The 18436-nt window shown below is 43.0% G+C and overlaps 1 protein-coding gene across 2 annotated transcripts; it reads right to left on the reverse strand.

Annotated features, from left to right (window-relative positions):
* Positions 1 to 434: 434 nt before the first annotated feature.
* GP6 (glycoprotein VI platelet) lies at positions 435 to 14106 on the reverse strand. 2 transcript variants are annotated; one of them, XM_061173872.1, is made up of 8 exons: positions 14058 to 14106; positions 10449 to 10484; positions 10076 to 10333; positions 6329 to 6613; positions 4148 to 4201; positions 2976 to 3035; positions 1759 to 1809; positions 435 to 884 (listed from the first exon to the last, which is right to left on the reverse strand). In XM_061173872.1, exons 1-8 carry the CDS (start codon positions 14089 to 14091, stop codon positions 664 to 666), a joined length of 999 nt encoding a protein of 332 aa, XP_061029855.1. In that variant the 5' UTR covers positions 14092 to 14106; the 3' UTR covers positions 435 to 663. The 2 variants fall into 2 exon arrangements, with proteins under 2 accessions (XP_061029855.1, XP_061029856.1); XM_061173873.1 differs by lacking the exon at positions 4148 to 4201 and having other exon boundaries at positions 14058 to 14091.
* Between the last annotated feature and the right edge of the window lie 4330 nt (positions 14107 to 18436).

Here is an 18436-nt window from a genome sequence, read left to right on the forward strand (position 1 = left end):
ATGTTGGTTATATTATATTCTAAGCGGAAAGAACAGAATGCCCCAAAGCCTGAAAGAACCAGGCACATCTCGAGAAACAAAAGGAGATTTTTCAGACTACAGCTTAATATAGGGCTAGAGCAAGGGTTAGGTTTGGGGATAATCAGAAAGAAAAGCACAGAACTGATTCACTTTGCTGTACACCGGAAACTAACAAAACATTGTACATCAACTATACTCCAGTTAAAAAAAAAAAAAGCACGGGGTGGGCACGGGGGAAACGTGGGAGAGTTTTGTGCAAAGGATAGAACAGGTCAGCTGTGAGAGGTGGGAATATTAGAAGTCAATCTGGAACTCATATTAGGGAAGGTTGAAGAAAGAGGTAAGTGTGATGGCCCAATTAAGGTGCCACAAGGTCCACAATGACCAAGTTATCAGTGAGGAGACTATGGCATCTACTAGATTCCTTCCATCCCAAACAAAGAGAGTCCTAGGACATACAGCCAAACAGACACAGACTCAACAACTCCTTGATGGGGCACCAAGAAGAACACCCCACGCCCTCCTTTTCCACAGCTGTAGGCTCTATCCTTTTACTCTCACACTCCACACTAAGTCCCCTCCCCACTCCCATGACCTATCTCTTAGATACAACCAAGCCTTGGGATTCTAATGATGGTATCCTCAGTTATGATCATCTGGTCGACCCCCATCCTGACAACTGTGTGACTTCTGGGTCTGAGGGAGGGGTGGAAGCGGCCTGTGGACCGCTCTGACCCGGTGCATCAGGGGTTTCTTTCGGCTGTGCCAATCTTCTGCCAGAAGCCCCACCAGGAGTATTAGAATCACAGCCCCAAGGCATATCCGGACCAGATTGCTCTTAGTGTAATACTGGAAGGCAAGACCTGGAGGAACGAGAGAGACAGGAGCAGATGACAAAAGCCCATCTCCACAGGGGGCCCAAGTTCGATCCCCAGTCAGGGAACTAAGATCCCACATGCCGCGGGGCAACTAAGCCCGCGCATCACAACTACAGAGCCCACGCACCCTGGAGCCCGAGCGACACAACTAGAGAGAGAAACCCCGCACGCCACAACTAGAGAGAAGCCCTCGCACCACAATGAAAGAACCCGCATGCCTCAACAAAGACCCCGCGTGCCGCAGCTAAGACCTGACGCAACCAAAAAAAAAAGAAAGAAAATAAATAAGTAAATAATCAATTTTTATAAAAAGATCCCACATGCAGCAAGGTGCAGCCAAACAAACAAACAAACAAACAAAGAAGCCCATCTCCAGGACCCACATACATATTGGGTTTCTCATAGCCGTATGCCTCATCTGAGACTCTATTACTCCCGGCTAGCTAGGATGTCAATCTCCTTCCTGGAGGGTTCCTCTCCTCCTCACCAAGGGTTAGGATTAGATAAGCCCAACTGTCTAAGTATCACCTCTTCCATACACCCCCTCACAGGCCTCTGGTACAGCCTCACCCCACACACAGACACTACGTGGTTATTTGACTAATTGTAGACTGTTAGAAGGGGTGGGAAGAGAGATGAAATTTATCTTTCTTTCTCTGACCTTTTAGAAGGTCACCTTCACACCTGATCCCTGCCCAGTCCGGAGCACCACACACTAATAGCCCCCCTCCACTTCATACTTTACACACCAGAGCCCAAGATCACAGAGCTGCAGCTTCTGTGTAGGGAAAGCAGCCAGCTTTGGGTAAAGACATGGGACGGGGAAAGAAAGTTGGTCCAGAGAAGGACACTTGCTCACCAGTTGGAGGGTCTGACTCCTTTGGAAGGATGGTGGTATTCCTAGAAGTTTCTGGGAATCAAAAAGGATACATGTAAAGGGGTGGAACCATCTCTCCTACCCCTGTTTCTACCTCTATCCTGAACACATGCACTTGGAAGCTGGAATTCCAGGGTTATAAGAAGAGCATGAACTGTAGAGTCAGGGTGTTCCAATTTGAACCCCAGACCCATCACTTATTAGATGCAGGGTCTCGGGCAAATGATGTCACATGTATGAGTCAGTTTTCCTATCTGTCCTGAGAGTGACTGGGAACCCAGAAGGGTTCTGAACAGAGGGTGAGGAGGAATCTCATCAGTGTCTTAGAAAGACCCTGCTGGCATCAGGAACCTAAAAAAAGCTAGAGTTGTGTGGACGCAGTGGAGATATCTAACCTGTCCTCTGGGGATCTGTCAAAGGTTTTCCGTCTTGGGGGAAATGGAGACTTTTTTCTGGGGAAGCCAAGGGCAAAGAGAATGGCAGCATAAAGGAAGCATATTTGCATTGGTCTGGAGGAGTAAGAAAAATGTACTGTGTCCAGGTAACTATGATCTATGTGGGGCTGAAGCACGGGCTCTGCCTGGAAGCGATGGGAACAAGATCACACACATGGATCAGAGCCGAGTCAGAAGAGCAGTGTGTAGGGAAGAGCAATGGTCTTCCCATGACAGCCTTGGTGCCGCCATCTTGGAAACAGCCACATTACCCAGAACGCTCTTCTGCCCCCAAGCTCAGAGCCCATCTCCATCCCATCCTCATCTTCAAACCAAGGACTTTTCCTGGGAAGAATCAGGTGGTTTTGAGAAGCAGATTAAAAGCCTACAGCCTGACACAGACGTAGAGAACAAATGTATGGACGCCAAGGTGGGAAGGGGGGGTGGGATGAATTGGGAGACTGGGATTGACATATATACACTATTGATACTATGTATAAAATAGATAACTAATGAGAACCTACTGTAGAGCACAGGGAACTCTACTCAATGCTCTGTGGTGACCTAAATGGGAAGGAAATCCAAAAAAGAGGGGATTATATGTATATGTATAGCTGATTCACTTTGCTGTACAGTAGAAACACAACACTGTAAAATTTTTAAAAATTAAAAAAAAAAAAAAAAAAAGCCTACAGCCTGAGACGATGGAAGGGAGCCCAACCCTCCTCCTCCTTTCTGCTGAGCTCTGGGCGCCTGGCTACTCACCAGCAGCGGAAACTTCGTTCACGAGTGAGTGGTTCAGTTTCTTGGAGGCTTCTGAGAATTCTAAGCAAGAGGATTGTAAGGAATTGGGTGATGTCAGGTTTGTCCAGTAAGTCTCTACTCTCCATACCCCTTCTGAGATATCCAGTCTCCCTGGAACCCATTTCTCTAACACACACTGCCCAGACACAGAGGAAAGACAAACTCAAAAAGCCCAAACTATACTGCCTTCTACTTCTGAGTGGCTTAATAAGAAATGAGGTGTCAGGTGTCATTTCGAGATGTCACAGCCTAGCGTACTATTTCTTTCTTTTTTTAAAAAATTTATTTTATTTATTTATTTTTGGTTGCACTGGGTCTTTGTTGCTATGCGCGGGCTTTCTCTAGTTGCGGCGAGCGGGGACTACCCTTCGTTGCCGTGCGCGGGCTTCTCATTGCGGTGGCTTCTCTTGCTGTGGAGCACGGGCTCTAGAGCGCAGGCTCAGTAGCTGTGGCACACGGGCTTAGTTGCTCCGCGGCATGTGGGATCTTCCCGGACCAGGGCTCGAACCTATGTTCCCTGCACTGGCAGGTGGATTCTTAACCACTGCGCCACCAGGGAAGACCTAGCGTACTATTTCTTAAGACACAGGCTGACATCCGATACCGCCAGAAGCAGCTGAGATGCCATGAAAATTGGGAAGACCATGGCTCACACGAAAGGTAGCGCAGTGGTTCTCAAAGGAGCATCCCCTGGGAACTTGAAAATTATTGGACCTCACCCCAGACCCTCTGAATCAGAAACTCTAGGGGTCTAGGAATCTGTCCTTTATAAGCTCTCCAGGTGATTCTCAAGCCCACTACAGTTTGAGAACCACTGATCAATGGAATCAGAGACTCAGAACTGGAGCCCAGGAATCTACAACTTTACAAGCCACTCTGCTTATTCTTCTACAGGTTAGACATCATAAACCAACCCCGAAAGGCTGGAGAGAGGTGGGGATGTGGGACAGGATAGTCATATCTATACATTTATTATACCTTCTTTACAAGCAGAAATAAGGAATTTTTAAAATAAAGCAAATCTGTGAAAGAGGCAAATGAAATAAACTGAGAAATCTAGACAAAGAGGAGAAAGAAAAGGGGGTCCATGTGCCTTATACCACGGAAACCAGGGTGAATCCTCCGGAACTTACCTGTTACAGAGGAAGGTGGTTCTGTGGGCAACCAGCTGGGGGTAAAAGAGGTCCCTGAGAAATCAGAAAAAGAAAAGAGAGAGAATTCCGTGCTCTGTTAGGTATGGATTCTGAGCAAACCCAGTTTCCTCACCTGGAAAATAAAAATAAAGACGCTTCCATCATTGGACTGTCGTGGGTGTTAAATAGCATTTGAAAGGCACACCTAGCACATTCTGGGGCTGATTAATGACACTCCCTGTAGCTGCCTTCCCTGCTTTTCAAACCTCAGTGCTTTCCTTTCTTCTGGATCTATGTGACCTGCCATCTTACTTACCTGCCTTTCCTGGGAACAAACCGGGCTCTTGCCTCCTGGGAAGCAGATGAGGAGACAGAGACTATGGGATACATCTGGGGAAAGACAGGCATCCCATGTGGGGAGAAAAGGGAACTGCCTAAGGAATAAAACACAGCCCCGCTTTCCTCTCCCACCACCCTTGCTGTTTGCTTGTGGATTTTTCTTTTTTACCTAGACAAATCACAAGGCATTATTCATAGTATTAAAATTTCTTTTTCTTGGGAATTCCCTGGCGGTCCAGAGGTTAGGACTCCATGCTTTCACTGCTGAGGGCGCGGGTTCAATCCCTGGTTGGGGAACTAAGATCCCGCAAGCTGCACAGCATGACCAAACAATTTTTTAAAAATAAATAAAATTTATTTTTCTTAGTGTGTATACCCAGAATAATGGCCTCCCAAGTATGACAGTATCCTAATCCCCAGAACTGGTGACTACGGTACCTTACATGGCAAAAGGGACTTTGCAGATATGATTAAGAATCTTGGGCTGATTCGCAGCAACATGGATGGATCTAGAGATTGTCATACTGAGTGAAGTAAGTCGGACAGAGAAAGACAAATATCACATGATATCGCTCATATTTGGAATCTTAAAAAAAGGGTACAAATGAACTTATTTACAAAACAGAAATAGAGTCACAGATATAGAACACAAACTTATGGTTACCGGGGGAAAGCGGGGGAGGGATAAATTGGGAGATTGGGATTGATGCATACACCCTACTATGTATAAAATAGATAACTAATAAGGACCTACTGTATAGCACAGGGAACTCTGCTCAATACTCTGTAATGACCCATATGGGAAAAGAATCTTAAAAAGAGTGGATATACGTATATGTATAACAGAATCTCTTTGCTGTACACCTGAAACTAACACAACATTGTTAATCAACTATACTCCAATATAAAATTTAAAAAAAATTTTTAAATAAAAATAAGGGACTTCCTTGGTGGTCCAGTGGTTAAGACTCCACACTCCCAATGCAGGGGGCGCAGATTCAATCCCTGCTCGGAGAACTAAGATCCCACATGCTGCATGGCCCGGCCTAAAAGTAAATAAATTAATTAATAAAATAAAGTAGGGAATTCTCTGGTGGTCCAGGGGTCTGTGCTTCCACTGCAGGGGGCACAGGTTTGATCCCTGGTCGGGGAACTAAAGCTCCCGCATGCCACGTGGTGTGGCCAAAAAAGAAAGAAAAAATAAATAAATAAATAAAATTTTTAAAAATAAAAATAAAACAAATGAAAAGACTGCATATATGTATATGTATAACTGATTCACTTTGCCGTACACCTGAAACTCACACAACATTGTAAATCAACTCTACTTCAATAAAAATTTTTTAAAAAAGAATCTTGGGCTGGGGAGATTACCCTGGACTACCTGGGTGGGTCCAATCACAGGGGTCCTTAAAAGCGTAAGAGAGAGGCAGGGAGGAGGAAGAGTCAGAGATAGATTAGAAGACGCTATGATGCTGACTTTGATGATGAAGCAATGGACCATGGAAGCCAAGAGATGCAGGCACCTCTAGAAGCTGGAAAAGGCACCAGAAACCTCCCCTTGTGCCTCCAGAAAGAAGGCTGGCTGACACCTTTGTTTTATCCCCGCAGGACCCCTTTTTGACTTCTGACCTCCAGAACCGTAAGGTAATAAATTTGTGATATTTTAAACCAGTGAATTCACGGTGATTTGTTACAGCAGCACTCAGACACTCATACACCCTCCAAAGCCTCTGTCTTCTCCTGCCCTCCCACTTTCTTCATGCCTATTGCTCCCTCCCCTTGGAGCTTCCACCAGGGCCTGTGAAGGCTGGGGGAAAAGGTTTGGTCTGCACCCCTAACCTGTGACCACGAGCTCCAGGGGGTCGCTGGGGGCCGACCACAGGTATGGAGATCTGCTGGAAAAGCTGTAGCATCGGTAGGTCCCGCTGTGGGCAGCAGTCACCGTGGTGATGGGAAAATCAGCCTGGTACCACCTTTCAGGTGTCTTGAAGGGCCCAGTGTCCCCCTCCTTGTACAGAGCAAATTGGTCAAAACTATACTGGCTCTGACACCGTAGAGTTACGTCCACTCCTGGGGCCACTGCCGTGCTGGGCTGGGCTGAGAGCGAGGGCTTGGTGAAAGCTCCTGGGAGAGAAGAAAACTCTGGTATTAAAGATGGTGGCCCCTGTGGAAAACAGTATGGAGGTTCCTTAGAAAACTAAAAATAGAATTACCATATGATCCAGCAATCCCATGCCTGGGCATATATCCGGACAAAACTCTAATTCAAAAAGATACATGCACCCCTATGTTCATAGCAGCATTATTCACAATAGCCAAAGCATGGAAACAACCTAAATGTCCATCAACAGATGAATGGATAAAGAAGATGTGGTACATATATACAGTGGAGTACTACTCAGCCATAAAAAGGGATGAAATAATGCCATTTGCAGCAACCTGGATGCAACTAGAGATTATCATAATAAGTGAAGTAAGTCAGAAAGAGAAAGACAAATACCATATGATATCAATTCTATGTGGAATCTAAAATATGACACAAATGAACATATCTATGAAACAAAAACAGACTCACAGACATAGAGAACAGACTGGTGGTTGCCAAGGGGGAGGGGGCTAGGGGAGGGATGGAGTAGGAGGTTGGGGTTAGCAGATGTAAGCTTTTATATACAGAATGGATAAACAACAAGGTCCTACTGTATAGCACAGGGAACTGTATTCAATATCCTATGATAAACCATAATGGAAAATAATATTTTAAAAAAAAGAATGTGTATATATATATATATATATATATATATATATATATATATATAAAACCGAATCACTTTGCTGTACAGCAGAAATTAACACAACATTGTAAACCAACTACACTTCAATTAAAAAAATATTAAAACTGAAAATAAGTAAATAAATAAAGATGGTGGCCAGTGTCTCAGCTCTGCGGATGGGAAGGTTCCCCCACCTCTTTACAGGCTAGGGAACTTTCCAGCTGTATCCAGCCTAGAGAAGCTACTCTTCCCACCACCAGCTCACAAAGTGGTTAAGGGAGCATGACAGAAGTGACATCACAGTACCCAGGCTCAAATCCTGGTTTTGCAGCTTAGGGGCTGGATGAATCTCCCCCTGTATCTGTGCCTCCGTGTTCTCTACTCTAAAACGGGAATGATTGGATGAGACAATATGTATTAAGCATTTAACAGAATACGGAATGCATAGCAAGCACCCAAAATATAATGGTAGTAACAAACTAACTTAACCTGATATTATACTGTAAGCTTGTATTACAGTATACAATAGTTATATTGTAAACGTATTAGAGTGCCAGATTCCAGGTGCTGTTCCAAGACCATGCCGTATATCAATTCACTGAATCCTCACAAAGACCTATGCATTCGTCCCTATAAATATTCCCACTTTATACATGAAACTAAAGTACACAATGCTGAATCACTTGTCCGAGGTCACAAGATAGTAAGTGGCAGAGCTGAAATTTGCAATCACGGAGGTTGGCTCCAGGCTGTCTGCTCCTAAAGGTGAACCGATCCTACTATGTAATTTGATGTTGTTATTATCATCATAGAGCATCACAAGCCACGCCTGGACAGCCGTACTCACAACAGCCAAAGTGGCCTGATAATTATGGCTCATTCATTCATTCAACAATTTTTTCCTCTGAGCAACTATTATGTATTAGTCTCTAGAAATAAAAATCCCATCAGGAAGAAAGAATAGCCAATAACTAATAGATAAGTAGGGCTTCCCTGGTGCCGCAGTGGTTAAGAATCTGCCTGCCAATGCAGGAGACACGGGTTCCGGCCCTGGTCCGGGAAGATCCCACATGCCACGGAGCAACTAAGCCTGTGCACCACAACTACTGAGCCTGCGCTCTAGAGCCCGCGAGCCACAACTACTGAGCCCACGTGCCACAACTACTGAAGCCCACACGCCTAGAGCCCGTGCTCCGCAACAAGAGAAGCCAGCGCAGTGAGAAGCCCAGGCACCGCAACGAAGAGTAGCCCCTGCTCGCGGCAACTAGAGAGCCCGTGCGCAGCAACGATAGACCCAACACAGCCAAAAATAAATAAATGAAAATAAATTAAGAAAAAAATAGATAAGTAAATGTGTGGCATACCAGATAATGATGAATGCCATTTTAAATCGCGATGGAATTTTAAGTAGGGTGGTGAGGGAAATACTTAATGAGAAGATAGTATTTGATGGGAGACTTCCCTGGCGGTGCGGTGGTTAAGACTCTGCACTTCCAGTGCAAGGGCGCAGGTTTGATCCCTGGTGGGGGAGCTAAGATCCCCCATGCTGCGTGGTGAGCCAATAAATAAACAAATAAATAAGCTATCTTCTTTTAAAAATAAAAAATAAAATTAAAAAAAGATAGTATTTGAGTCAGCCCCCAAGGCACACTGGTGGACCACTGTACCTCAAGTAGTCAGGAGTTAGGGTGAGGCAAGCTAGGCACTCTCTTCGGATGAAAAAAAAAAAAAAACAAACCTTCAGTAATCAAGATAAATATTATTTTAATGCAAATTTTTAAAGTAAAAATGAATGCAAACACATTTACAGGGAACAAAATATCAAGATTTTAAACAAAGACAGAATCCAACTGTGCCCAGGGGAGCCATGCTGAAGTCTGAAACATGAACCTACCCTGCTGTATAACTTGATATTACTATCATCACAGAGCATCCCAACCCACGCCCGGCACGCAGTACACAACACTGAACGTTGCCTGATAATTGGAGGCAAAAGGCTCGAAACGTTTTTATGGCTTTTTATGGTTCATTTTTTCCACGCTATGAACATAGCTGAAAAAATCTTGAAAAGTTTAAAAGTAGATTACTAAAACTCACAACATTATTTTAAGTTTAAATATTTTATTTATACAAAAAATAAACAGAATTCATTATCATTTTACTCTCCTGGCTTTCATGGAAGCAAACTCAATATTTTTTAAAGCCACTTCAGAAAATAATCATTTAAAAATGCATTAGCTAGAAAAGGATAAGCTGAGAACATTTTATTCCATCAAAAAATAAAAATAAAAAGGCATAAACGTGGGCCTTCCCTGGCGGTCCGGTGGTTAGGACTCCGCGCTTCCACTGCAGGGGGCACGGGTTCGATCCCTAGTCAGGGAACTAAGCTCCCGCATGCCACACAGGGCAGCCAATAAAGAAATAAAATTTTTTTTCAATGCATAAATGTGGCTAGAGGGGTACGCATTTTTCCTCTTGTGTCAGGTTTGGATGTGGCTTAGAATGGCATTCCTGGAATTTGTCTTTACTTAAAATTGCGGTATTGTGTACATCGTGGATGATTTTGCATTGATTTGGGTTTGTTTTTTTTTTTAAGATGTTGCATTAACGTATTACTTATGTTGATTACTGAGTTTTTTGGCACCTAAATTTAGCACTTAAAGCCAATGCCTCGCTTGCCCCACCCTAATCCCAGCGCCTCTGGGACTTTGGATTTACGGTCATCATAACCCCCACTGTCACCCTCTCTGAGCCCAGAACTGAGGACCACGCAGCCCTGCGGCTACAAGTCCAGCCACACCCGGCGCCCAGTTACCAGTAGCAACCAGCTCCAGCTGGTTGCTGGGGGGAGACCAGCTGGTCCCACTCTGATAGGAGCAGCGGTAGCGTCCGACGAAGCGTTGTTCCATGGCCGAGATGGAGAGCTCCGCCTGGTCCAAATACTTCCGGGATTTCAGTTCCTCCAGGCGGTACAAGTCCGCGCCTGGAGGGCCCTGGCAGCTGATGGTCACCGGCTTCCCCAGGGGCACAAGGGAGCTGGGCCGGGCCTGGAGGGAGGGCTTGGGCAGTGGGCCTGGAAGGGAAGCAGAGCCTAGTAGAGGTCAGCTTCCAACAGAGCCTCCTCCTGGGCTCTCCCACCCCCTCCTGCCCTCTCGCTGGCTGAACCCAGAAGAAGGATGTGGACTCACCTTTCTGAGCCTGTATCACCCGCCCCAGACACAGCCCTGAGGAAAGAAGCAAAGGGTCAATCAACAGGACCTCAGCATGAATCCACACTTCCTGCGTGCTGGGCACCAGGATGAGAAACTTGCATGCATTGGCTTTCTTTTTTTCTTTTTTTTTTAATTTTTATTTTATGTTGGGGGTATAGTTGATTAACAACGTGTTAGTTTCAGGTATTCGCTTTCTTTTGTCATAATTTTGTTTCAAAGATACACATGCATGTAATTGAAGTGAAAGAAGCCAGCCATAAAAGGCCATGATTGTATGATTCCATTTGTATGAAACATCCAGAATGGATCAATCTGTCCAGAGACAGTAGATGGGGAGCGGCGGGGGGGGGGGGAGGGGGGGGGGGTGGCGGGTACCGGGAGGAGGGGGGATTGGGGAGTGACTGTACGGGTATGAGATTTCCTTTTGGAGTGGTGAAAAGGCCTTGGAACTAGATAGACGTGTTGGTTGCACAACATTGTGAGTGGACTACGTGTCATTAGTGGTAAATTTTATGTGAAGTGTATTATTTTACCACAATTTTTAAAAAGCTGAACAGGGATTCCTTGCCGCACCCCCCAGCTCCCTGCAATACACTTCCCCATTCACGCAGCTGAAAAGAGAAGGGAGCTGTGTGCCAGAAGGGGGTCTCACTTTTTTCCAGTTTCATAGAGATGTAATTGACATATAACATGGTGTACATGTAACAGTGTTGATTTGATACATTTTTCTGTCCCAGGATGGTTACCACCATAGTACTAGCTGACACCTCTATCCGGACACATAGTTGCTATTTCTTGTCAGTGGTGAGAACATTGAAGATCTAGTCTCTTAGCAACTTTCAAGTATATATTACAGTATTATTAGCTATAATCACCATGCCATATATTAGATCCTGATGTGGTGTCTTGCATTAAATCATAAGTCAAGAGCTCTCAGGGTGCATTAATACTGGATTTCTCCCTATTTCATGCTTTTGGGTTAAATCAACATTCTCCCTATTTTGTGCTTTGGGGTTAAGTCATTATTATGACTGTGCAAATATTATTCACACCTGAGCATTATAATGTACCTATATACTTTTTTTCTATTTATTTTCCCTAGGATCAATAATTGTATGGCTTATTTCCATCCGCATAGTGTTTCTTGAACATATATCTAATTCTTTCCACAATTTTCAATAGCCTTTCCATGTAACTTTACACATCTATCAAACTGCATAATCTATAAATTCCACTTTTTTCCTTGGAGGTGCCTTCCCCCCATTTTCTCTTCTATCTGAACTAATTCTTCTCTAGGTTGAACAACTGCCCTTTTTCTCTAAAGCTAAGACTTTTTTTTTTTTTAACCGTTTTGCTGAGTTAGTAGCATTATCAGTTTAAGTCTCACTAGGGTTGCCAGATTTAGCAAATAAAAACATGGGACTCCCAGTGAAATTTGAATTTCAGGTAAACAACTAATAATATACAGCATATATTGCATAGTAGGTCCCATGAGGTCCACGATCAGGTAGATTCAAACACTAGCAGCATATTTTCGTGGTAAAGAATGTGGATTTGGTGCAAACATTCCTTAGTTTGTATTCGAGCCATAGCTGTGCGACCTTAAAACAAGTTACTTCATCCTTCCGGGCCTCAGTTTTCTCACCTGTAAAATGGGAATAATAGTAGGCCCTACTTCATCAGGCTGTTATGGGGATTAAATGAGTAAGTGTCTGTTTAAAAACATAGAATAATGTATCTGTAAGTGCTACATGAGTGTCTTTAAAGAATGAATAAATGAATAAGTGAATGAGAGGTAGTTTGTGTTCATAGTATATACTCTTATCCCCAATTAACACCAACTGTTTCCTTCCTTCTTAGCCGCTTGGAGCCTCTGTCCTTCTAGCGATAAAGTTCTTTTGAAGAAATAAGGAAATAATGCACACACGTGCCCAGAATAAAGCTTGATAAGAAGGCAGTAAAAACACATCTGAGCCCACCCCCAGTCCTGTTAAGGGGGACTCTTACTCCAGCCTTATTGAGGTTAATTGACAAATAGAAATCTTATATATCTAAGGTTTACAGCATGATGACTTGTGAAATAATTACCACAATCAAGCTAATTAACACATCCATCACCTCACGTAATTATCTTTTTTTTTTTTTTTTGGTGAGAAATTTAAATGTACTCTCAGCAAATTTCAAGTATATGCTACAGTATTATTAGCTATGATCATCATTCTATAATTTGGATCCCCAGAAGTTCTTCATCTTATAACTGGAAGTTTGTACCCTTTGACCAACATCTACCTCCCCATTTCCCCCACCCACATGCCCCAGCCCCTGGCATCTACCAATCTACTCTCTGCTTTTGTGGGTTTTTGAGATTCCACGTGTAAGTAAGATCCTGCAGTATTTGTTTTTCTCTCTCTGGATTATACCACTCAGCATAGTACCCTCAAGGTCCGTCCACATTGCCACAAATGGCAGAACTGTTTGCACCAGTACCATGAGGGATACTGACAAGCTAAATCTATAATCTAGCCCTGATACCAAATCCACATTAAACAAAACTAAAAATTAAAACACAAGGACCAACTGTATAGCACAGGGAACTCTCCTCAATACTCTGTAATGGCCTGTATGTGAAAAGAATCTAAAAAAAGGTGGATCTATTTATATGTATGGCTGATTCACTTTGCTGTACGCCTGAAACTAACACAACATTGTAAATCAACTATACTCCAATAAAAATTAACAACAACAAAAAAAAAGCGAAGAGCCAAGGGAATGTTTAGATACTGTGGAATAATATTCAGCTATTTAAAAGAATAAATTAAAAACTATACATGTCTATTGCCATGTGTCAAAAAGTAAGTTGCAGAATAATGTGTACCATACGTTCTTATTTTTATAAGAAAAAACCCTATGTACGTATGTGTACACATTTGTACTAAAAAATTAAGATAAATGTAGAAGGATAAACAAGTATTGGTTACTGTTGGTGAGTTAAGGGGGGCTTAGAACAGAATTTATTGTTTTCTTATGTGTCCTCTTACAACTTGTAAAAAGAAGCATAAACTTTTATAAAGAATCTAATAACAGTTTAATAAAAAAAAACCCACACAACAAGGACCTACTCTATAGCACAGGGAACTATACTCAATATTTTGTAATAACCTATAAGAAAAAGAATCTGAAAAAGAACATATATGTGTATATATCTGAGTCACTGTGCTGTACACCTGAAACTAACACCACATTGTGAATCAACTATATTTTAATTAATTAATTAATTAATTATAATTAATTAATTAATTAATTAATTAATTAAAATTAAACCAGCATGGAGTAGTGGGAACGTTGCAGCCAACACTGGGAGACCTGTATTTATTTTTTGACTCAGCCATGAATAAACTAGAGTAATTCAGACAAACACCATCTCCCTGGGGTCCCAGTTTTCCCACCCAACAAATAAATGAGGTGACCCTTGGTCACCTCCTGCCCTGAAAATTTCCTCTTGCTTCTTGTACTGATGCAATTTTTAAAAAATTCTTTGTCTCATAGCCCACTGCCTATCCCTCGGCATTTTGCAGATTGACTCACCAAGACAGAAGAAGGCAGCCATGGATGCGGACATGGTTCCTCGGCCTGTCCTGAGCTGTATAGCCCAGGAGGGAAGCCCTGGGTGCGGGCTGGAGCAGAGATGCAGGATGTGATGGGAATGAAGAATGCTCTCCTCCCTTCCCCCATCAGCCTGGCTTTTCCTAATTGAGACTCATCAAGCTGGAGGCGTCCCCTCAGTAGAATGACTTGCACACAAGCTCCAAGGAGCCTGGCTTATCTCCCGTCACCAGCCCAGTGTCCCAGCAGGTCTGCCTAGTGAGGCATCGTCTGCGTTCTGATACTCCCAGAAGCTCCCTGGCATTCATTAGGGACATGCAAGTCAAAACCACAATGAGGTATCACTTCACACCCACGAGGATGGCTCCATCAAAAAGACAGATATTAACAAATGTTGGTGAGGAAATCGAGAAGTTGGAGTCCTCATGCTTTGCTGGTAGGTGTATAAAATGGTGCCTCCGCTGTGGAAAACATTTCTTCAAAACGTTAAGCAGTGAATGATTCAGCAACTCCACTTCTGGGTATATACCCAAAAGAACTGACAGCAGGAACTTGAACAGATATTTGTATACCTGTGTTCACAGCAGCATTATTCACAATCGCCAAAACATGGAAACAACTCAAACGTCCATTGATGGAAGGATAAATAAACTGTGGTGTATACATACCACAGTGGAATATTGTTCAGCCTTTAAAAGGAATGAAATTCTGACACAGGCTACGACCTGGATGAACCTTGAAGTCATTAGGCTAAGTGAAATAATCCAGACCCAAAAGACCACACATTATGTGATTCCATTTATATGAAATATCCAGAATAGGCAAATGCATAGAGACAGAAAGTACTTTGGAAGTTATCAGGGGCTGCGGGAAGGGAGAATGGGAAGTTATTGCACCATTTTAGATCTCTACCGGGGTAAAATGCCCTAACTTTGATAAGTGTTTTGAACAAGGTGCTGACACGGAATACTATCTGACAGATCTCTGTAATAGAATGGTTTCAGGGAACTTCTCTTTGGTGCGGTGATGTCTGAGGTTATGCCTGATGGTAAGAAATATTCATAGAGGAAAGGCAGCACATTCAGCCTGCCCTAAAGTCTTGATGAAATAAAGAGCTTGGCATTTTCATGTAACCAGAAAATGACTGGTGTAGCTGGCCTTAAGTGAGCATAAAACAAAGACTGAAGAGATTATAGGGGCCAGATCAGGATGGCCCAACTTTAGCAGGTGATTCTTTTCCTTTTAATTATCTTTTATTTCTCTTAGTTGAAGGATAGTTAATTTACAATGTTGTATTAGTTTCACTTGTACACACAGCAATTGTTATACATACATATACATGTATGTGTGTTCTTACATGTATAAATGCATGTATGTATGTATATATATGTAGGTATGTATATTCTTTTTCAGATTCTTTTCCCTTATAGGTTATTACAAGATATTGAGTACAGTTCCCTGTGCTATACAGTAGATCCTTGATGTTTACCTATTTTATATATAAGTAGTGTGTATCTATTAATCCCAAACTCTTAATTTATCTCCCCACCACCACCCGCTACCCCCTCTGGTAACCATAAGTTTGTTTTCTGTCTGTGAGTCTATTTCTGTTTTGTAAATGAGTTCATTTGGACCAGGTGACTGCTGGAGTAGGGGAGGTCTGTCCTGTGCATTAATAGCGTCAGCAGCCTCCCTGGTCTCCATCCACTAGACGTCACTAGCACTATGCCCCCTCCAGTTGTGACAACCAAAAACGTCTCCAGACATTGCCGGATGTCCCCTGGGGGGAGCAAAATCACCCCCAGTTGAGAACCGTTGGGTTCAGGGACTTAGAGGGCAAGATAAACTTGGATGCACAAATATCTCTTTATAATACTGCTCACTTTTCAAGCATTCCCTCATTTGATCCTCACGCAAGCTTGAAAAACGGGTTCTGTTTTAGTCCCATTCTGGTGAGAAAACTTGAGCTTAGAAGAAAATGTGCTTTTCTAGATGAAGCTTGGGTGCTGGGAGCCAAATAAATCATTTTCCTCTGGTTTAGCACATGTTCACATGGATCTAGGCAGTCTCTCCCTTGTTTGCTTTATGTATGCCCTTTAGTTCTCATTCCTTTTCTCCATCTCCAAGGAACAACTCTACAATATCTCATGTGAATTAGTTCATTTCTGCAAAACGTGATTTCGTACCGTGCAAAATGTATACTGTATTGTAAATTGTGCAATGCTGTGGAAGTCATTCGTCTTTCCATTGCCCACAGAGATTTCACAGTCCGTTCACAGATCTGTAGAATACTGATTTGCTTCCAACACATTTATCCCTCCACTGTCCCAGTAACAGGCAGCCACATCATATCCAAACATCTCCAAGATAAACAATTCTGAGCTAAATATCATTCTACATGTGCCTCTGTGGACATATGTGAAATGTCCTTAAAATATGCACCCAACAGCAAATGCCAGCTCTTAAGCGTATCTTTCATTTACTTACTGCCAAACTGAACTCTGCATTCGCTGCACCAGTTTCTTCCCACCCTCAACAGTGCAAGAGGATCCCCATACCTCCCCAATACCCAGGGTTACCCAGTTTGGGACTGACAGGTACACACTGCTATATTTAAAATGGATAACCAACAAGGACCTAGTGTACCGCACCGGGAACTCTGCACACTGACTGTTAACAACCTAAATGGGAAAAGAATTTGAAAAAGAATAGATGCATGTCTATGTGTAACTGAATCACTTTGCTGTACGTCTGAAACTAACACAACGTTGTTAATCAACTGTACTCCAATATAAAATAAAACGTTTTTTAAAATGTGGGATTACCCAGCCTTCTGATCTTGGCCAGTCCGATGGTATATTAGCTTGCTAGGGCTGCCGTAACAAAGTATCACAAACTGGGTCGCTTAAACAATAGAAATTTATTGTGTCATGGTTCTGGAATGTAGAAGTCTGAGGTCAAGATACTGGCAGATTTCCTCCTGAGAACTGCGGGGTGCAGGTCGGGGCAGAGTGGGGGGGACTTGGTGCGTGCCTCTCTCCTAGCTTCTAGCGACTTGCTGGCAATCTTTGGTGTCCCTTGTCTTATATTTTTTAATTTTTATCTTTTTATTAATTTTTAATGGAAGCATAGTTGATTGAAGATGTGTTTCTGGTATACAGCAAAATGACTCAGTTATACATATATACATTCTTTTTTTAATATATTAATTTATTTTATTTATTTATTTTTGGCTGCGTTGGGTCTTCGTTGCTGCGCGCGGGCTTTCTCTAGTTGCGGCGAGCAGGGGCTACTCTTCGTTGCGGTGCGCGGGCTTCTCACTGCGGTGGCTTCTCTTGTTGCGGAGCACAGGCTCCAGGCGCACGGGCTTCAGAAGTTGTGGATCTCGGGCTCTGGAGCGCAGGCTCAGTAGTTGTGGCGCACAGGCTTAGTTGCTCCGTGGCATGTGGGACCTTCCTGGACCAGGGAGCGAACCTACGTCCCCTGCCCTGGCAGGCGGATTCTAAACTACTGCGCCACCAGGGAAGTCCCTCGTATATATATTCTCTTTCATGTTCTTTTCCATTATGGACTATTACAGGATATTGAAGAGAATAACTTTTAAATGTGTACACGATCATTCAGCTAGTGGGTGCAGAAGAGAATTTGAACCCTAATTAGCCCATCTATTCTAGACTCTGAGCTCTTACTACTATGCTCTCCCACCAAGTGTCACTCCCCAACATCGTCCACATTATTTTTCTCCCTGGGTCTATTTCCATCAATCAACACACATTCTCAATTCCCCTCTATTTCTTCTACTCTCCACTCCAAACCACTTGGCTGTATTTCACTGACCCTACCATTAACTTTCTTCTCTACTTCCTCTCATCAAAACTTATTGAATTATTTTTAATACCAACTCCAATTCCTCTCCTGTCATTCACATCTCTTTTTGATTGTGTTCTATTTATTTTTTTAACATCTTTATTGGAGTATAATTGCTTTACAATGGTGTGTTAGTTTCCACTTTACAACAAAGTGAATCAGCTATACATATACATATATCCCCATATCTCCTCCCTCTTGTGTCTCCCTCCCTCCCACCCTCCCTATCCCACCCCTCTAGGTGGTCACAAAGCACCGAGCTGATCTCCCTGTGCTATGCGGCTGCTTCCCACTAGCTATCTATTTTACATTTGGTAGTGTATATACGTCATTGCCACTCTCTCACTTTGTCCCAGCTTACCCTTCCCCCTCCCCATGTCCTCAAGTCCATTCTCTACGTCTGCGTCTTTATTCCTGTCCTGCCCCTAGGTTCTTCAGAACCTTTTTTTTTTTTTTAGATTCCATATATATGTTTTAGCATACGGTATTTTTCT

Source organism: Eubalaena glacialis, chromosome 18, assembly GCF_028564815.1.
Source record: "Eubalaena glacialis isolate mEubGla1 chromosome 18, mEubGla1.1.hap2.+ XY, whole genome shotgun sequence".
In the NCBI taxonomy this organism is placed as follows: domain Eukaryota; kingdom Metazoa; phylum Chordata; class Mammalia; order Artiodactyla; family Balaenidae; genus Eubalaena; species Eubalaena glacialis.